The 21,284-nt window shown below is 39.3% G+C and overlaps 1 protein-coding gene across 1 annotated transcript in view; it reads right to left on the reverse strand.

The window, feature by feature from the left end:
- COL4A3 (collagen type IV alpha 3 chain) overlaps positions 1-21,284 on the reverse strand; it is a 47,512-nt gene that overhangs the window by 19,038 nt on the left and 7,190 nt on the right. Inside the window, exons 2-27 of the mRNA XM_050307706.1 lie at positions 17,459-17,515; positions 15,109-15,198; positions 14,098-14,142; positions 13,440-13,484; positions 13,081-13,143; positions 12,353-12,406; positions 11,884-11,910; positions 11,513-11,590; positions 10,940-11,002; positions 10,404-10,439; positions 10,239-10,280; positions 9,958-10,035; positions 9,318-9,380; positions 8,987-9,043; positions 8,387-8,431; positions 7,243-7,296; positions 6,784-6,825; positions 5,781-5,868; positions 5,556-5,591; positions 5,037-5,201; positions 3,984-4,076; positions 3,274-3,369; positions 2,868-2,938; positions 2,144-2,332; positions 1,435-1,603; positions 502-594 (exon numbers count right to left, since the gene is read on the reverse strand). Of these exons, the coding sequence (XP_050163663.1) occupies positions 502-594; positions 1,435-1,603; positions 2,144-2,332; positions 2,868-2,938; positions 3,274-3,369; positions 3,984-4,076; positions 5,037-5,201; positions 5,556-5,591; positions 5,781-5,868; positions 6,784-6,825; positions 7,243-7,296; positions 8,387-8,431; positions 8,987-9,043; positions 9,318-9,380; positions 9,958-10,035; positions 10,239-10,280; positions 10,404-10,439; positions 10,940-11,002; positions 11,513-11,590; positions 11,884-11,910; positions 12,353-12,406; positions 13,081-13,143; positions 13,440-13,484; positions 14,098-14,142; positions 15,109-15,198; positions 17,459-17,515 (1,939 nt within the window). The remainder of the gene's footprint in view (positions 1-501; positions 595-1,434; positions 1,604-2,143; positions 2,333-2,867; positions 2,939-3,273; positions 3,370-3,983; positions 4,077-5,036; positions 5,202-5,555; positions 5,592-5,780; positions 5,869-6,783; positions 6,826-7,242; positions 7,297-8,386; positions 8,432-8,986; positions 9,044-9,317; positions 9,381-9,957; positions 10,036-10,238; positions 10,281-10,403; positions 10,440-10,939; positions 11,003-11,512; positions 11,591-11,883; positions 11,911-12,352; positions 12,407-13,080; positions 13,144-13,439; positions 13,485-14,097; positions 14,143-15,108; positions 15,199-17,458; positions 17,516-21,284) is intronic.

Below are 21,284 nucleotides of genomic sequence, written 5' to 3' on the forward strand. Positions count from 1 at the left end.
CAGGAACAGAGTAATGCTGTTATTTTTTTGACTGTGCCTCTGCAAAGAATGAGAAGAGCCAAGGGCTTCATCAAAATTAAGAATGCTTTAACTTAATTTTGTTCCTTCTGTTTTAAAGGTTGCAGCAGTCCCAGTATAATTTAAGATATGCTTTTGTCAGAACTATGCCAGAAGCACCTTTCTGGATATCCAAGCTGCAGCACATGCAGTGGATGTTTCTAGTTCTTGGAGAAACCAGCTCAAAGCAGAGGATTTTGCTCAGAATCTCTGCCACACTGCACACCTTGGACATGGCCCTGTGTGCCCTTCCTATTCAAACCCTTTTCCACTGGTTTTCTTGAAAAGGAATGTTGCAGCTAATTCCAAAGCTTTTCTACCACAGAAATCCTTTTTTTGGGTTTTTTTGAAAGTAGCCCAACAGTTTTACCTGGCCAAAGCTGGGAGAGAAATCCCAACCAGTTTATCCCTGATTTTTCCTGTATTCAGTGCAGATGGACTCACCAGGCACTCCTGGGGGTCCAGGTAAACCATCTGGTCCTTGGGGTCCTGGCAGTGCAGGCAGTGGAGTTGCCCTACTGGTCTCTCCTTTCAGACCTTCAGCAAACATAAAATCAAACATTACAAAGGCATATATAGCTTGGCAGTATGTTATCTTGAGCATTTAAAAATATTACTGATCAATCTAACAGGTTAAAAATGCAGTCTTCTACAGTTTCCATGTCTCTGAAAAGCCTTCAAATCCTGGTTTGATAAAGTAAAATCATTTTATGGACACCAAGCCCACCTGCAGTCTTCCTCTCAGCCCTCCTGCAAGTCTACTGGAGACCCAGAAAAGGAAGCCCAGAGCCACAGGAAAAATGATGCCCATGAGAAATGCTTAATCTGCAGCTCCATGGGCATTATCTTTAAGCAACCTTGACTATATCTGCCATTCAGCTGAGTTCTTCCAGATTTTGCTGCCTGTAAATACATACCCTGGTGTGTTTTCAGCACTCGGAAATTATTATGCCCTTCATATTTTACCCTGCTGATTCAGCTCACACTACTGATGATGTTTAAATGTTTTTTTTTCCACAATGAGGACAGTCAAGCACTGGAACAGGTTGCCCAGGGATAATGGGCTTTGTCCTTGGAGGTTTTCAGGGACTAATTGGATAATGCCATGAGTATCTGACCTCATAGATGTCCCTGATCTGAGCAGCACTTTGGAGTCAAGACTGCAGAGTCCCTTCCAACCTCAATCACCTTATGAACCCAGGACTTTTCCTATTATCTTCAGTGGGACCAAAGCTGGAACAACACTATGGAAACATCATGGAAAGGAAAAGCATCCTCTGTTTCCAAAATTATGTCTTTGACTTCAGTCTCTCTCTGCAATTTTAATCGAGTGCTCTTTAACACTGGTAAAACAGAGTAAAATAGGAGGTTACAAACCAGCTTCTCCAGGTAATCCAGGTGGGCCTGGTATTCCTTTAGAGCCTTTAAAACCTCTTATTCCTGGTGGTCCATATCCTGGCAGTCCAGGAAGCCCCGTTTCTCCAGGAAGACCAAATCTGCCAGGCAATCCAGGTAGTCCTCTATCTCCTTTGGAACCAGCCAATCCCTAAAGATTACACATGTATACCAAGCATTACTTGCTTTCCATACCAGCTTTCATAATAAAATGCCTAATTCTCTGACTATAATCTTCTATTATTTTAGTAACAGAGTAGCCCTGCTAATTTAAGAGAAATTTTTCCTCTGATTTACTTGTGATTAAAGGAATATAAATTTTAATATCAATGGTTACAAATACAGAGCTACTAAGAGGGAAATAGAACAAATAAACACAACAGCCTGATTTTTTCAACCATTGTGGTGTTACAATGTACACTTTTTTTTTTTCTGTTTTAAAACTGATTTGGCAAAAAAAACCAAAGCAAAAACCACATTCTCCTTGAATGCTGTGGGGTCAGGTTTAGAGATAGTTGTATCTGAATCATGTTAACAGTTTCACTGTTTGGTATAGTTGAAGACAGAACCCTAAGTCAGGTAGGGGATATTCAGCTGAAGTATCTGCACAGATTGAACAGAGTGCTGTGCAAGATAAAACACTGACAGGTTTTCATGACTTCTGTATTTATTGCAAACAATGCACACCCACCTCTTCACCTTTAGAGCCCTTGGATCCTTTGGAGCCAGGTCTTCCCAGAAATCCACTTGCACCTCTTCTTCCTTTGTCTCCCCTGGCTCCTGGCTCTCCTCGCTCACCTTTTGGCCCTTCTGGATGCACAAATCCTGGCTCACCTTTGGATCCTTTCTGCCCTTGATCTCCTCTAAGGCCTGGAGGTCCCTGGAACAGAGCAATCAAAACAATTTCAGTGCTAGACATATGTCAGTTGTTTTCAAGTTTAGGGGTTTTTTTTGTGTGTTTGTTTTTTTTTAATTAGATATCTCAGAGGGGTTCTCTTCGTTCTCATGTTTATTCACTGTAATGGCACCCTCCAGTGAACAGGGAGGGGTTTGCATTTGTTTTTTTCTTTTTCTCCTGCCTTCACTCCTTTTGGACTTGATTATCATTACATTTATGCTACTCATAAGATGGAATGATGCAGGATATTGTAGGACCATGGCACAAAAAGAAGGACAAGACAGTGCCTTAAAACCTGATTAGAGATTTCATCTCCCCATGGAAATATCTGCCCAGGGGACACTGTAAGTGCCACAGCTGGCTCTACCTCACCCCCCAGGCAGGCACTCATTGCTACCTGAAAAAAACCTCTTGAGATCACCCAGTAGGACACTGCAGGTAGCACAAGCCATGAGGTTTCTCTGAAATAATTCTTGTGGGATCTGGACATTAGTCTGAAAAAAAAACCAAGTCTTACTTGAGCCCCTGGGAACCCTGGTGCTCCTGGAGAACCTGGAGAACCTTTTGGACCTGTTGTTCCTTCTCTACCTGCGAAAGAAACAGCACATTTTGTAAAGAAAAATGAAAGAAAGGACATGGATTTTGACAAGCTCAGCATTGAATGTTTCTGCTTGCTACATTGATTGCATCATCCTAGACTGACTCAGCTTCAGGCTGTGCCTCAGCCTACCAGCATTCTGACTTCTCCTGTGGGTTTGTGCTCCTCTCAGCAGATGGAGCTGCATCAGCATCTCCCCCTCATCACCACCTCAGGGCTGATCCCAGGGCTGCCTGCTGCAGACATGCCCATACCTGATCCTCATGCTCACAGCAAAACTATTGGCATTTCCTACTACCCTGTTAGGAACAGCGAGACAATTTACCAGGCGTGCCATCCTGACCACGGGGCCCAGGAGAACCAGGAAGACCAGGTGTTCCTGGAATGTAGCTGCAATCAATACACACACCAGCATCATCACCTAGAATGAAAATAATTCATTATTGTTCCACAGCAAATCACTGTCAAGCTTAACTAGAGTGCTAAACAGTTTGTTACAGAGGATGGATAACAACACTTTTTGGCCAGAGAGCAGGAGGATCATGACCTTAATTTTGTTGGAAGATCACTTCCAACACAGTGCTCAGACAGCAAAGCAGAACTGACTACATTTAATCAAAAAGGCAGGAACATTTGGTTTCAATCTCTTGGGTTTTTTAAGTCAAGTTTTAGTAAACAATTTGGATACAGTCACTCCACTGATGAGTCAAACTCTCTCGAAAGGAGAAAGGAACATGCTCGTTGAACTAACACGGCTCTGGGACAGCCAGGGTCATTCTGAGGGCTGACAAAACAAAGAGATTCAGCAGTTCCTCTGGGTGAAATTTGGAGAAGGAAGCTCCTTTCAGAGACTAACTGCTAGCATGGACTGTATCAACAGACGTGTCCAAAACCCTCCCAGTCTGGGATAGTTGTTTGCTCCAGTGAATGAATTTTCTTAAATCTCTGAAATCGTCAAATGTCTTAAAGTGAAATTAAGATGAAGATCACTGGATTGTACCATCTACTTGTGAGTGATAGTTTTCTGGAACTGACCTTTCATGCCAGTATCTCCTGGAGGTCCTGGAGGTCCTACATATCCTGGTTCTCCAGGAAATCCCGGCAGGCCTGCTCTGAGTGTTACTCTACCTGTTAATGAAATGAGCATGGCACCATTACATCAGCAGCTTATTCAGACAATTCTCGAGTTGCTAAGAGAGAAAAAAATTGCAGGGGTGAGCTGGAGACAGTATTCTGATCCTTATAGTTCCCTTCCAACTTCAGATATTCTGTGATTCAATTAAAAGAGAGAACTACCTGGAAAAATCCAAACCACCTTCAACCAGAAGTACTTGAGGTAATGCTAATGCCAAAGTAAATCTCAGCAGATTATTGGATCCATCTACATAGATTTTAAAAAGCATGATCCCTTCTGGAGAAAGTATTTTCAGTTCACTTGGATCAATAGGAACATAATTCTTCCTTTTACCACAAATGGAAGGTAAACTTTTTATTAAGCTTAAATTATTAATGCTGTTCATTTATCTCTTTCATGGAATTATTCTGCTTCATTTGCTATTACTTTAGAAAAACAGAACATGCATCAAGCTCTTCCTGAGCTAATTATAAACTGCTACTGATACATTTTCATGCTGCCAGAACTTCAGATCTGCTCTAAGGCACACTAAGACCCCTGGAGGTGTGCAAGTTCTCTATTTCTCTAACTTTCAGATTAGCCCCTTCTGAATTTAGTTTTACAGATTTACTACAACTTTTGGAAGAATTAATTTTAAGAACAATTTTTCTCTTATTGGTCTTTCTTGGGTTTATGGAGAATATTTTTACAGTCGCAGTTATACCAAAAGGTGAGAAATCTTTATGCTGGGAAGTCACTGTGTATTCCCATAGAAACTCACTGGCAATGGAGCACAGACCTTTGCTCCATACATTCATGTTTTCATGGATAAAAATTTCAAAGAGAATTTATATTCAACCACAGTACTCAAAATATACTCTATCAGTGATGCCTTTGCATAACCTCCTGCATTAGGTATTAAGATGACTCTGGATTTGTTCTTCTTCACAATCAACACCACACGGACACATCACCTGGTTCTCCTGGAGGACCTGGGAATCCAACAGAACCAGGTCTGCCAGTGATCCCAGGGGCTCCTGGAGGGCCCACAATACACAAACCACTTTGTCCTTTCTCTCCTTTTGTTCCTTTTGGCCCAGGAAATCCTGGAGGACCTCTCAGACCGGGTCTTGACACGCCTAACCAAGAGGAGAAGATACAAAAACAGAGTTAAAGAAGAAGAGGAATTTCACAGCCCAGTAAGTAGTCAATGGGATGACTGACAGACAACACACTGTGTTCATCCCAGAAATCTTTTTTATCTTGTAATATATTAAATAATCACAATGAGAATATAAAGACATACAAAAATCATCTTTAACCTAAGTACTTGACCCCTCAAAGCTTTTTGAGTGACAATTTTTTACCACTTAGAGCTAGGTTTAAAGTCATCTGAAATTAAGATTTCACAGACCTGACTCAGTATAACAGTCAGGAAGTATTGTATTTTATTTTATTGTATTTTATTATTGATACTGGATTATTTTACATACCTGGTCTACCAGCACCTCCAGGAGGACCCTGTGGCCCTGCAAAAAAACCAATATATTAAGAACTTGAGTAAAAACCTTTATACTCTTCAAATTCTATATTGTAATATTGACTACAAACTTTGATCCTCTGCTTTTTAAGCTTGAAAGGTAAAATAAGAATTTTGTTTTTTCCTGAGCAGAATTCTAATACTCATGCAACTGTTCTAGTTTTGATGTCCCACTCACCAGGAATGCCACGTTGACCTTTTGGTCCAGGAGGTCCTGGTGGTCCTTCATCTCCTTTTTCACCAACCACATAATCATAATACTCCGTCTTAAGAGGGAGATGGTAAGAAAGAGATGCAAGAACAAAGAGAGAAGCACACACAGTCCCTCACACTGAACATTTGGTTAAAACAACGTTACGATTCCATGCATAATTCTGCCTAAAAACTAATCTAATGACTTTAAAAGTCATTCCTATAAAAATTGATACTTAACTTATTGAAGTTTAATATAATGATGTTTCAAAGTTTCCACAAATGACAACTAAAATCAAAAGGATTATTTTGCATGGGCACCACTGCTGGCAAATCATTATTGTAATAATGACTGTGCCTTGATACGTAAACATCACACTGAAATTTAAACTGACCACTAATGCACCGGTTTTGAAACGAATGAAAAACTGCTTAAAATTTAAATTCAAAATTTTTACTTTTCTCCTACAGATTTTTTGAAAAGCATTGGGGTTTTTTTTTTTGTATTCTGTCAATATCACACACAAAAAAAAAATCAACTTTTTGCAAAGCTATTTCTTTCAAACCATTTGGGCAGAAGGTTTCCATTAGGTGCACGTGGGGCTTTTAGGAAAGCCACTAGGGAGACAGCCTGGCTAGACAGAGAAATCGTACTCATGGCAGCTCCTGCTTTCTATAAAAAGCCTTAGGATTTTAAAATTAATGCCACCTGTTCTGGAACTGATTAAAAATTGGTTTAAATATTAACTCCTTATCTAATATATTTAATATTATAAAAAATAAATTGTAACTATTCTTTGACAGTCCAAGAATTGCTGGATCTGAGTGAGGTCTAACCAGGAACTTACCCAGCAATATCAGTACTTTGAGAAAGCCATCCCTCAATTAGAGCATCACAGGTCATCTATTATTGCCTCATAAAGTCAGTCTGGATCATTCTTATTCCAATGGTTTACAAAAATTATACGATGAAGAGAACTGGCACTTACTCGACCACAAGCTCCAGGTGGGCCAGGGTTTCCTTTCATCCCCTTCATCAAAGGACAGAGATGGGTTTGTTTATTAAAAACAGTACATGGAATGGCATTTACCTACTGTTACTTCAGTCTGTTGTTCAGAACATTAAGGAGGAACTTCTGCTCCTGACCAGTCCTTCACCACCCCTCCTGTTCCTTGCACAACTATCCAGCCACATCCACCAAAAACCACAGGAGCTCAGCAGGCATAGATGGACACCAGCTCACACACACAGCCCATTTCAGCTGATCTTATTCCATCATATCATTACGTGGCATCTGTTAGGCCAAGTAAAACATGCAGTATATACAGTGATAAACAAAATTATATAACCCTCAAACATAACTTCTCCTCCCCCTCAATTATATAATAACCCCTAAGCATAACTTCTCCTCACCCTCAGAAGCAATGACAAAAGCATTAGATAATACCTTAGCTCCTTGCCTTCCAGCCAGTCCTGGTCTGCCCTGCTCACCCTTCTGTCCCTGCAGATGACAGCACACAACTTAAGGAGGATGAATCTTTCAGCACTGACATCAGCAAGATCTGAAATGTAAAGCTTTAACCCTTCACGGTGCTGGCGAGGTGGATGCCACTTGCTCAGGGGAGGAATTCTCAGTGAAAGCCCCAGTTTGAGGCACAGTGTCTGAAGGAAATGCCACAGGTCCCCCACCCAAATCTGCCTTCCCAACACTCCCAGGATGGAGCCTCTCAGGAGGCACAGAGAACAGAGCAGTGACACGTCTTTGTCACAACAGAAAGTTTTCTTTCTGTTTACAGAGCTTTGTGTCTGTCGTTCCCTGTGCTTTGTCAGACTGGAATGTGTTTAGACTGCCTGGGAAGGTCGTTTCAGCATGGCAAAGATGTTTCAGCAGGACACATGTGAGATGGGCCATTCTGGTAGGAAGAATGTTGATAAGATATTTGTAAGGTCACTGGGACTCTGGTGATGTCGTGCAAGTCGAAGTGAAGTAAATAAAAGAATTGATGTTTAAGCAACTTAATATATTATTTGAAATACATTTGAACAACTTCACCTTTTAAATTTATACACAAATGAGATAAAATATGCCATTCTATAAGCGAAATTAAGAATTATATGTTGACAAAATGACAGGCTAATATCTATTAGTCATCTTGTTTCAGGCCAAGACAGCTGTGATCCTGACAGTAACTTTTCTTTGTAAAACAATTTCTTTGATTCTAGTGACTAAAAACTACTAATTTTTCTTCTCAATTTATATCAAAGGGAAGGTATAACTCTTTTGCAAAAATTTCAGTGTGACCAACCAGAATAAAACTCAGCAGAATTAATTTTGCCCAACTTGGAGCGTGTCTCAGAGTCATTAGACAGTCAGCAGGTCTTTTGATTTTACACAGAAAACCAACATCTATGAGCTGAGCCTCTCTCTGAGGACATGGTATGTTCCATGGTGTGACAGGAAATGTTTCAGTGTATGCAAATGAGCATTTTCAAACACATTCTGCAGTGAGGAAAAGCTGGGACAGGAGGATACAGCAGTGACAAAGAGAGGACCATCACTTAGAAAACATTTAGAAGGCTTCCTTCATTACCGGTAAGCCAGGTGGACCTGGGGCACCTTCTTTGCCAGGTTTACCCTAAGAAGGAAAAACATAAAGTAAAATTAAAAAAAAATAAATAACTAGTGTTCAGAAAACAACAATAAGAAAAAAAGACAAAGGGAAGGGAGAGAAGGTGGAGAAATGGGGAGAGGAACAGAATGAAATGAAAGCACAACGCTGAACGTGGATCCCCAGCTTGCCACCTTGAAGGCAGAAATGAGGAAATCCACAGCAGGAAGATAGGGAAAAAATAAAAGGGGGGAGAAGGGAGATGTAGAGCTCAGAACAACTGGGAAGAAAGAATAATTTAGATTTTTTAATCTTCTCTACAGAATAACAGGGAAAGATGTCAGAACTTAGCCAAAGGTGATAATAGAGAAGAGGTGAAGGGGAGCTGGAATGTCACCACCACAGGCTCACAAACTTGCTTGCATAAAATAGTATTTTTTTTCTGAATGTAAAATCCACAGGTATTTGATATTTTGTGCTCACTGATGTAATTTTCATTTTAGAAAAAGTCAGTCAGTGCCTTAACCACAATTTGTGTTTCAGAACAGACTAAAATCTGTGTATCCAACTGTTTGCACATACCTCTGCTCCAGGCTCTCCTCGGTCACCCTTTTCACTCTGAGAATCACCAACCGGCCCCTGTAACAAAACCACACTCAAAACACTCATGTTTGGACTCCCATTTTCTAAATTAAATATCTATTTTTTATTTTTTTAATCTATAAAATAATATAAAGTACAATTAGAGTGCTGTTAATAGGTGTTCTATTCTATTCATTAGTTCTATTCTTGCCATTAAAGGTTGAAATAAGTGGTGTAAATACTGGGCTCTGAAGAGTGGCATTTAGAGTACCAATAGTAGGTGATGCTGCCTGAACATCTGGATTTTAGGGATTTACTTCTGGTCACTTACTGTAAACCCCATTGGCCCTGGAAGTCCTCTTGATCCTTTTTCTCCTTTCTCTCCTTTCAAGTCCTGTTATATAGAAAAAAAAACTTATTATGGTCTCTTGGGTTTTTCTGTGCTTACCATGACACTTCAGTTTTACAAAATGGGAAATGCTGATGTCACCAGCAAGCTTCTTTCAGCTGAGATGGTCCTACTTAAATGACTAAGAAACAGAAACTTCCTGATGTTTGAAAAAGAAACTGGTTCTGCACATATTTCAGAACACAACAAGGCCAAAATAATCTGCCTGTGATTCCAGTGACAGGGCTGGGAGATTCAACACAGCTGTGGCTTTAAGAGCCATTCAGAAATTACACATTCATTTGGGGAAGCCAGAAGTAATTTACTGTCCATGTGCTCCGAGATCCACAGCAGGTGGATCCATGGAGCATTCCAGTGGCATCGTGCAGGGGTGCACGTGGACACCCAGCTGAGCTGGGGTACAGACACACTCTGAAAAGAGTTTAATACCTAATGAAGCAAGCCTGGAAAATGTTAGGTTGGGTAAAAGTAAATGAAGATGAAAATGAAGATGAAAACGTCCTCTTGAGGTCAAACCTGGGGAGATGGCTCATCTGAACACGATAGGGAACAATTTTACTACCGTCATGTTGTCTGGTCCACTCAGTGTCACAATGACAGTTCCTGGTGGTCCAGGGGGGCCAGTTAATCCAGTGTCACCCTAGAGAGGAGAAAATAAAACAGAGTCATTAAAAACAGTCTGGTTTTCCAACATTTTCCAGGGAAAGATTTCCACACATGTGCTGAAAACTTTATTATTTATTATTTCACTTATTTCCCTAAACATTTTACCACAGCTTATCAGGACATGCAGAAAAACAGATACAAAACTTACAAACTGTTTTACACTTTTTATGGAATTACCTTTCTTCCTTTGCTTCCTATTACTTTCAGTCCCATGAGACCCTGTAAAAAAAAATATCCCCACAAATTATTTTTTAAAAAAATTTTAAAACCACCTATAAAAATGAGTTAATTGATGTTACACATAATAGAAAGTCTTCATTTTTATTACCAATCTGAGACTACCTTAGGTCCAGGAGGTCCTGCTTTCCCTGGCATGCCCTACAGAAAAGGAAAAAATTATCCTTAATTAAAAAAATAAGCACAATTTTTAGCACTGATGTAGGTATTTTGAAGAACTCAGCTTCATATGATGAATTATACCACTACTTTTATTTTTTTCTTCCCCTTTTACAAGCACAAGTCATTGTCAGTGAGTGACAGACTGTTTATACAGTCTAGTTGCAAACATAAACATCTCTCAAAGTTATATATATATTAGTGTTTAAAGTGAATGAATGGGTGGTCCTTTAGGAATTAAAATTTATGCCTATGCAGACAAGGCTGCCTCTGAAAAGACAGAAATTATCAGGCATAAAAATAATGAAAAGAAACTGAAAACAAGAAATCAGATATGTGCAGAAGGGCATGGATTTGACATCCACTCGTGTCTAGACCTCAGATAAGTCTGGGAGAGCCAGGTACTTGTATTTATGTAATTCCACAGGGTTCAGGGAAAATCCAAGGATAAAGTAACAAGCAAGATAAAAATCCATACTCACTAAAGGTCCTGGAGGGCCCTGTGGTCCAAGTTCCCCAGGATATCCTTGAGCACCCTGGGCACCCTGCACATCAAAAAAGAAACAGGAATAAATCTCTCAATCTTACTTCATTGGGGAATTTTATGGCCATTATAGGTCCCTCCCAACTATTCTATTCTATTCTGTTGGTAAACTCATAAATCTCTGCCCAATTTGTCTCCATATCTAAAGTTCTGTTTGTCTGCAACCTGACTGGCCCATCTCACTTTCCTAAAACATAATGGACACTCTTGGTTCTGATGGCAGAATTAATTACAGTTGTCTTGGTGTGCTCTTTCTGTAAAGCCAGAAGAGAGATTTTTAATATATTGTATTGATGGGATTATATAAAGTTAATATTTTAAGACACAGAATGGTTTTTTGTTTAGAAATCAGTGACACAATTGTAAAAAAATACTGCATCTACATAAAATACAAAATACATTTAAATTATATAAAATACAACATAATTTTAATGCCTATGATATTTTATAAATATATATATTATTTTATATTTTTATATATATCTGTCTCATTGTCCTAATTTTGAGTTACCTGAAGTCCAGGCATTCCTGGCAGTCCAGGATCACCTTTTGCACCATACTCTTGGCTATATCCATCTGCAGGGGACCCCTGGACAATGAGATAAAAAGAAAGAGAAAAAGTCATGCTGTAGAACTCCACAGGGAAACAAATCTTCTAACACAGTTTGTAGGGAAATAAGCAGCATCAGAACTGCATAATGAAGGAAATTGTCCACTATGGATAATTCTACCTTTAAAAAAGATTTTATTAAACAAAATACACCCTTTTCAATCATTCCAGTTCTCTGTTAGTAGCAGTCTTCTTTCCAGATTTGCACAGACATGCACACAAATTGTTGATAACCAATAAATACTTCGTGTAACACCATGCAAAAAACTGACCTTCTCTCCTTTGATGCCATCCACACCCTAGGGAGAAGAACAGTCATATTAAAGCAGAAAGTAAAAGAGACAGTGCTCAGAGGATATGCTAAATATTCTCTAGGCTTGGTACTCTTCAAGCTATTTATTTCCATGAAGAAGGTGTAAGGTTGGGTTTATTGTGCCCCACTTCAGTCAAAGAAAGGGCATATTTTCCATTTTTTTCCCATTTGTTTAGAAGTTTCTCTTAAAAACACATTTCTACAGAGAAAACCCCCAAATCCTATGGTTAAAGCAATGCACCCAGAAGGAGAAGTTCTGGGTTTAATTCATGATTCTTATTAAGTTAATTATAAGCCATTTTTTACCTCAAAGATATTTAGGCATGAACTGAAACTGCAATATTTTATGTATATTATGGACACCTTTTAGAGATGAAAGTGGTAAATTGTCATGAATGCCCACAATCATGAATTTCACAGACACCTACTGGAACACCTGGAGCACCTCTTCTGCCTGGAAAACCTGGAAATCCTTGGTCACCCTGCAAGCAGGAACAGTGATTGTTAATGCATATTATTGTGTGATTATAAAATAAGGTTTTTTTAGGTTATCCCACTAAAACTGTGAGTGCATTAGCACCAAATTTTACCATTGGATGGGCCTTGAGTTCTGCCTCAGACACCAGGTTTTATCAGCTGTCAGCTTAGTTCACTGTTACACTAGAAATGTGTGATTTTCTGCAACAGGTATTATTTTAACTCCCTTTTCAGAATACCTGATGCATTTGCTCATAGACTAAAGAAAACCTAGTAAATCTGTAACTTAACATTGTGCCTTCTAATCACTTCCAGGACTTATGAATTGTCAACTGCAAGCTAGATACTAGAGAAATAAAATAATTAACTATCTCTCCTATAACCCATTGCAGCAGAAGGACGTGTTGGACAAAACTGTTTGGGTCTTCTGGATTGAATGAATGAAGTTTATCTGCCAAAATATCAAACGTTATTTTGAATTTTTAGCAAAGTTTAATTCTCTATCTTGCCCGAAAAGGCAGCATTTTTCCTTTCTCTGGCCTCATGGTTCCAGCTTTTTCCAACTGATAAAGTCACAAACCAAAACAAACCAAAGCTTTTGCGTATTGGGGTGGGGCGGTGGTGGAATTTCGAATACTTTTGGCCAGTCCATCTCCAGAACACCCAGCTGGGTTTGTACCTTTGTGCCGTTGCATCCTGGAACTCCCGGGCGCCCGGGGGGCCCAACAGAGCCCGGTTCACCCTAAAAAGAGAGGCACAAAATTGACACAGGCGTTGTTTTTGCACGTTCATATTGGCCTACAGAAACACTGAGAAGTTTATGTTGGAGCAGTGTTTCACAAGACTTGACAGATTACAGTGTATTCTTAAATCACTGCAGCGAGTAAGAATTGCTGACGCCAAGATTTTTATCTCTAGGCCAATTGACAGAGGCAAAGTTGATGTTGGGACTACACTGAGCACATTGAGCTGAGGATAATTGGGCACTGAAGGCTGGAGCAAGAGACAAGTGGTTAAATTGGTTTCGTTTTTACTTACTGGAAGGCCTGGAGGACCTGAAAATCCGGGTATTCCTGGGAGTCCCTAATGATATAAAACCACAGGAATAATATTACAAATATTAACAGAAGCTCATGGTGCAGTTTTTCTTTGATCACGGTCATAAGAAGATGATTCTATCAAATGATCATTATTTCCTTAACTCTTCTGCCTGTGAACCAAGCAGAGTGGCAGCTTGCACACTGTTAACATAGACTGTGTTTATCCACAGAAAAAACAAAACCAAAAAAACCCAAAAACCAAACCAAAACAAAACCAACAACAAAAAAACCCCACCAAAAAACAACCAACCAAACAAAAAAAACCCAAAACAAAACTCAAAAACCAACAAAAAAACACCAAAAAAAGCCAAAACAAACAAACAAAAAACCCCATCTCTTCATGGAATTCTAGTCTGACTTTTTCATAGCACTCCCAAATATTAAATACATACAGCATGAACCTGCAGAAAGTCTGGTAAATAAAAGCAAAAGTTCTAAAAACAAATAATGTGTGTGCACACACTGTGTCATAAATTTTAAACACACTTTAAAATTATATCTAATGTTTTACTTTTATTTTCACATATTACTGAACCAAGTTGGAATTTCACACCACATTTAAAACATACAAGTTTGTTTAAAATATAAACACTTACTCGTATACCTTTGGGTCCAACTAAGCCTGTAAATCCTGGAGAACCCTGGATCACAAATGGATAAAAATGTAGTTCAATACAAATGAGAAAAAGCACAAATATGTCAATAGGTCATGCAATATTTTTAATCTCAATACCAACATGTGCACACAAAACTAACTACGTAGATAAATAAATGATTTGCCTATTCCAGACACTAAAGCAAACAACTGTTTAATACAACTTGTTTAATATAACTGTTTACTAAATCATGGTGTCCTGCCCTTCCTTTCAGGGCTTTAAGAGGATCATGGAATCACAGAATGATTCAGGTTGGAAGAGATCTCGAAGACCATCGAGTTCCACCCTCCCTCCCAGGGGCAGTGACACCTTGCACTAGACCAGGATGCTCAAAGCCTCATCACATCATACTTGTACAGAAATATTTGATTCACCACAGTCAAATTATTGACAACAGCAAGATTACTGTTCCTCAAGACAAATACAAAGAAAATGTTTTAATGCATGATTTATTTGATGATGGGCTTTTTCCTGCTTATGCAGGAGTCTTTCATATTCAGCCTTAGCTTAGGCATACAGGAAAGAAAGCAAGCTCAAGTCACTGGAGCCACTCTCTCCATACTGCAAGTATTTCCTAAACAGACCAAGATTTATCTTAAAAACCACCTTTCCCTTCAAATTTTCTTAAACCTGTTTTTCATATTTATCTCAATCGTAGCTTGTTTCCTTTTTTTTTTTTTTCCCCAACACATGTCAAAATGTTAATAGATGTTAAGACAAAAATTGAGGCTGTGCTGCAAAAATCTGTTCAGGTCCGTGTTCGTTGCCCTTCAGAGCTTCAGCACTGGCCAGGGGACAACTGATAACAAAAGCCCACGGTCACATCAGCTACTTGGACTCAAATCTAAAATTACCCTTGTAGCTGGTGAACAAATAACATCCCTCACTAAATGAAAACTGTGAAACAGGTTTTAGTTTGGTTTTGGTTTTTAAAGCAGAACACATACCCACCTTTGGTCCCTGTGGCCCTGGAGGCCCTTCTGGACCAGGAAAGCCTCTTTGACCAGGTGGACCTGGAACACCAGGAAAGCCTTTTTCACCCTGTAAAAACATTAGGAGAATTAAGTTCTTAAAATATCCATGAATTCTCCTTTTGACAGCCCATACCTAAGGCATTCCTTGCTTTCAGTACCCCTTAACTCCCTGCCGCTGTGGCAGATGTGTTACTCTTGCCCACACTGACCTGTGTTTGTGCCCCACCCAGGAGCTGCCCGGGCACCACTGAAGGAGGTACCGTGCTCCTAAGAATGGCTGGAGCCCTCAGAACATACCAATACTCCAAATTTTGCAGAGTGCAGAAGTCAGCTGACAGCATGAATAGTTTAATAAAGCAGCTGATACACATTCCCAGTCAATATTCCTACATCAACACAGATCCAAAGCCATCATAGCAGCCCTAATTTGTAGTCAGCAAACTCAGTGGCTGCTGCTCTACAGCAAGGTCAGCTCCAAACCACAACACCTCTCTTCATGCAAGCCAAGGAAGAAAGCAGTGGGGGACAAATGCAAAAAACCCATGTAGACAGAACAAAAATAAACACACGAACAGAATACAGGAGGCTAAGCTCCAGTGGAAGGTGCATTTTCAGTTCTTAGTTAAATTTAATGAAGATGCAGGTCTTTTCTTGGTTTCAGCAAAATGCTTCAAGCCTAGAGGCTCACAGAAAAGGTGTTTCAGCTCTTCACACAGCAGCAATTTAGCATGGTCAATTTGACATCACTGCAGAGCTGCCTATTCAAGGCCTTTTAGATCACAGCATGATGTGGGAGAGAGAGGACGTGGTTATCAGGTCTCTCAGAGTCTATTTTCCTCCTGCTTTATATGCAGTTTTACAAAGAAAGCACCTGAAATTCTGCTGTGCAGAATTCTGAGTGTCTTATTTGACGTACAAGGCAGGATCCAAAAGATATCTCCGGGAAGCCAAAATTCTTTGGCTTGTCCCTCCACAAAGTCTCGCTCCTCAAAATCCCACAAACTAAACAGATTTTAAATAGCTTCTGAATTAGAATGAAATAGAAATGTATCTGAAGATAGAAGATAATCCCAGAATAATTTAAGAGAAATTAATAAAGAATTGCACTATGCAAAGGAAGACAAAAGGAGGAACGCTATCCCAGGATGTGCCACTGGAGGGGGCGCGGGACCAGCTCCCAGGAAAAACAAAGTCCTGAAAAACAAAGCCTGCCCTGAGCTCGCCTCCCTCGCTGCAGCCAGGCTGGGCTGCCCGGATCCAGAGCAGCCCCGCGCTCCCCTGACACCCTCACTCCCCTCTGTACACCCACACCTTCTTCTCCACAGATCAACAAGAACAGGAGATTTTTCAGGTTGGAGAATTTCTTAAGGTCCGACGGTTATCAAAGCGTATTGATTAATCATTCTGATTAATCGTTCTGATTTTCTAAAGCTGCATGGAAATCCTAATCAGTGCAAACAATGATTTACTCCTCCCTGAAAAACGCTCAGTGATTTAACGTGGAACCGATGAAGACAAGTTTTGGGTGTTCATTCTTACTGATATTTCTCTATTAGTGGGCAGCTTATTTTTTTTCTCGTTTTTCAGCTGGTCAGGAGAAAGTCAGGTTAGACCAACCAAGAAGATTAAAAACAAATATGCAGATTTTACTGAAAGAATATATTCTCCTTTCCCACTTTAGAAAATACATTTTGATAACAAACGTATTTACTTCAAGAGAAATTTTCTCCCACACCAAAATGAAGCTTCCTAAAAGCAAGACTAGCAGTGTTTTTTCTGTGCTGCATTGTGACATTTTTCTTGGTAAAAGAAATACAGGAGGAAAGTTGTGTGTAATTCTTTACCAGCCAGATGTGCCAGCCAGTGGGACTAATCACAATCCTAAATCTTCAGAGATGCCTGGAATCTGTTGCTAAGGCTTAGTATGGCAATCTCTGTGTTCAGGGTTAGCCCAAATTACAACCATGACTCCTTCAATAATGCCCCTTTCATTTGGGAATCAGTTGTTTTTCCAACTGCAAGCGGGAGTTTCAAAGAATTTTTGGCATTTGTGCCATTCAGGTTTGTCTAAAAGCCACTCAGAGCCTCTGCCAAGCTGCTCCTGGCAACAGGCAGGGCCAGGATCTGTTCCTGCTGACGGATTTGAGGCTGTTCCTTCAGTGCTGGCAAGGTGTTTGGCATTAGGACCCAGGAACTCATCCCCTGTCTTGATCTGATGAAATGTTGTAAACTCACTAATTTCATTCACTGTACCAACTGAGCTAATGTATTAACAATTTCCAGGTACGTAAGCTGATTTTAAAGAGGGCAAATATGGTTGTTCTTACCTTGCTACCTTTGGTGCTGTCACAGAAGCAGGGACTTTTACCTTTGCACACACAGCTCTGAAAAAACAACAAAAAGAAAAACTTTATGACAAAATGATTTCTCATTGTGTTGTTTGATGAGGGGCAAATGAAATCTCAGTGGTTTTAGTAAGGTAATTATGCCACAGGTAATACAACTTTAAAAGAAATGTCTGTGAAGTGGCAATTCCCAACAGTGGAAAGGAGCTCTTTATTCCTCTGTACTGTATTTTAAGACAAAAAAGGGCAGTAGTTTCATTTTATAGTTGGGGTAAAGGCCAAGAAGCCATGCTTGCCACCACCAGGGTAATAAGAGTAATGTAATAACATTAATAACAGCATGAAGTGTAAAATTCAAGACCTTGGGCTTATAACACTAAACATGGATGATTCTTTAAAAAATTTACTACAGAAATGAACACAGATACTGCTATTTTTTTTTTTTTCAGATTACAATTCTATTCATTTTATCCTCCTCTATTCCTGAGCTGAGCTGTGTGACAGTGAGTGCCAAAACATTATTGTGGTTATTTAAGTCATGATTCTTATAGAGACAGGGAATAAACTGCATATATTGTCCTGCTTTGTACATTTAATTTCTTTAATTTGTTTTTGAAGCTCTTGCTGAAGGATTTCTTCTATTGAAACACTGTAGCAAGAGGGTAATTTTTCAGTTTATCCCCCCACTGCAGTAAATATTTTTATCATGATATACTATTTAGTTGTACCATAGACTAGGATATATATAACTATGTTATAGTTACAGACAATGGGAATTGGACAACTATCCCACATTGGTTATGAAGATATTTTTCTAAATTGCACAAACTTCAGAAAATAAGGAAGAGCTGTATTTTTTCTTAAAAGAATAAAGCCTTTAAGATGGCATGATATGACATTTCTATTTAGATCTTGCAGGTGGAATTAATTCACCCCTACAGCTGGTCAGATTACAGCAGTCACACCGGTTCAAATTTGTAACATTTTCAGTGGTGTTCTCAAAGAACAGGGAAAAAAAAAAGCAGAGAAAAAAAAAAAGTACTCCACCACATTTTGAAATTATAATGCCAGATTGTAATTAAATTTAAACTTTCCTGTAACAACCTGTTCAGGAAAATATTTTACGGAATTGAAAAGCCTCTTTTCTTCCCACCAGCAAGAGCAATTTTTTCTGTTGTTACCATTCCAAACTGAGGGGTGTGGTGTCACCAGCACACTCCATGGGGTTTCTTTTAGGATGGAGGAAAGATGCTGCAAGTAGTTGCTGTTCTCTATGGACTTGAAAACCCTTTATAGGCTGCTTGTTTTTAGGTGAGAGGATGCCACCTATCGATTTTAGAACAGGTGCAGGGAGCATTCCTCAGGGAGAAGCTATTTAAACACTCATTTACCAAATAAAGCAGAAACTGAAATCAGCTGGCCATGAAAAGCATATTCCCCCCAAAATTGTGTCTGCCTGTGTTCTAGAGACAGATCAGTAGGTAATCTTCATGTTTCAAGCTGGATTTTCCAAGAGTTGCAAACATTAAATACTTAATTCTTTGGTATATTTAAAGAAGACACACTCTTCCCCTGACAGATCTGACAGAATTCAAGTGACTCTGCATCAGAAATCTGGAAAACAAAGGTGTCATGCAGGACAGAAACCATCCAGCTGTGCTGCCTTTACTATTATGTTAATCGATATGATTGTATCACCAGAGACACGAGAATAAACACCAGGGCAGAATTAACAACAAACAGTATCCTGATTTCTTCTGGTTGAGGTCAATCAGTTTGGTATTGGATAATCTCAATTCACCAAGCCAGTTATATGACAATCCAGTGGGAAATGAAAGGCATGAACATGTAGAAACTTATGGTGCTACACAAGTAATCAAGGTTAATAAGCTGTGTAAAGAAAAGAGCATTTGCTCTTCAAGAAGCCAGAATGCTTAGAATGTGTTTAATTTGCCATTAGTAAGCTTTCAGATCCATTTAGGTCTTTTTGTGTACACATATCACTTTAAACTAAACTGAAAAGACCAAAGATGATTTTACATTACACAGTCAGTTAGTTGGGTAATACTAAATGTTTTGGCATATGATTTTTTTACGTAAGATTAGATTATGCCTTCTGTAAAGGAGCTTTGAACCACAAAATCATTGCTCATTTATACTGCTGGATGGTTCCACATCCTTGCAAGATGCCTGAAGCTCCTTGAACAAAGGATCATAACAAAATGATAGGGTGTTGCCAGGTTATAAAAGAAGGAAATTGAATATTAGTTATTTAATGGTTTATTCAAAACTCTCACAGTAACATCTATGTAAGTGTGTATTAACAAAGCCACAGGTTATTTGTTTTGTGATTTTCATAATAATAATCTATGTTTCTTTCAAATATTTAGATATGGTAGATGGCACTAGGATTTTGATCCAAAACCTATGCAAAAGGATAAAGCCAGGTCATTGTATGAACACCAAATCAAATCAGTTCACCAAGGAACCAAAATTTTAAAACCGCAGCACTTTCTTGGAGTAATTTATAGAGGAGCTCTTCTCAAAAGTGTTTTTTTAGTGATAGCTGTAGTATTACATGTTTTTGGAACAATTACAGTTGTACACATTGAAGAACATTTACTGCACTGGTTGATGTTCTGTTGAGTGGGTGCAACCTTATCTATAACACTGAACTGCCCTTCCTACACTGTGGGATTGGATTCTATGGGGCTCTGACATCTTCCTGGCTCCTATTCATAGACTAACTTAACCATCTGCTTAAAAGTGTTCCAGGCCTCTCCTTCACAGAATTCCTCAAAGAAATGGCAAAAAAAAAAAGAAGGAAGAAATAACATACTACAGACTGAGTTGTCACCTGTAGAAAGCTTAGTGCATGTTCAGCGTGGCGCTGCCACTGCTGCCACTGCAGCCACAGCAACTTCACCTGGAGCCTCAGAGAGAATCTTGCCCAGCCTGAAATGTGTCACCAGCACAGGCTTTGAGTCCTGTCACTCACATGGGGGGGCAACACAGCCAGACTGGGAATGGTTTGAGGGCAGGAAGATGGAGAGCAGACAAAGTCAGCCAGTGAGGGTGATGAGCCAGTATTTGCTTGTTGATCTCTTTTTTTGAAATGACATATATGATGGCAAAACAGTCAGAGTATTTATTTGTTTTTCCAGATCTAGAGAGGATTGGAGTACCTTAGTTATTATTTCAAAAACACGTTTGTATTAAAAATACTAAACCCAGGCCAGAGAGGTAGCAAAGTGTGTTGCTGCAGGAAACAAGCACCATCCTGCTTAAAGATGAATTAATAAAGACATTCAGATGAAAGCTGAGATGAAATTAAACGTGTGCTGTAGGAATACAGTAATGTGGCTGCACCGAGGCTGAAGTTCACACTTTTGGCCTGATTGGTCTTTAATTTCATGGGCAAACTCCACTGATGCCCAAAGTAAATTCTGGTTAACATAAACGACAGATGACTGTGCAACATGAGGCATTCTAAAATGAATTAAAAGCTGTGCAAGTGATATCCATTAATTACTCTGGACAGTAAAAATAGCCCAAGTGTCTTCTGTCAAGTGGGTCGCTTTCCCTCACTGGCTGCTCTAACTACTGACCAGGCTCATTTTTAAAAAGGCAAGCCAGGTTTTTCATTTCAGCTGGATACTCATTAGCATCTCACCTATCCTGCCTTAAGGTCTTTATCTTCTAACATCCAGGATGCATAAATTAGAACTCCATCTATATATGCAACAAGACTTACTGGACAATATCAATGTTTCTGTGATGCCACTTTTTTCTCTTTTCCATCTTTCTG

Source organism: Myiozetetes cayanensis, unplaced genomic scaffold (assembly GCF_022539395.1).
Source record: "Myiozetetes cayanensis isolate MyiCay16 unplaced genomic scaffold, myiCay2020 scf13, whole genome shotgun sequence".
NCBI lineage: Eukaryota > Metazoa > Chordata > Aves > Passeriformes > Tyrannidae > Myiozetetes > Myiozetetes cayanensis.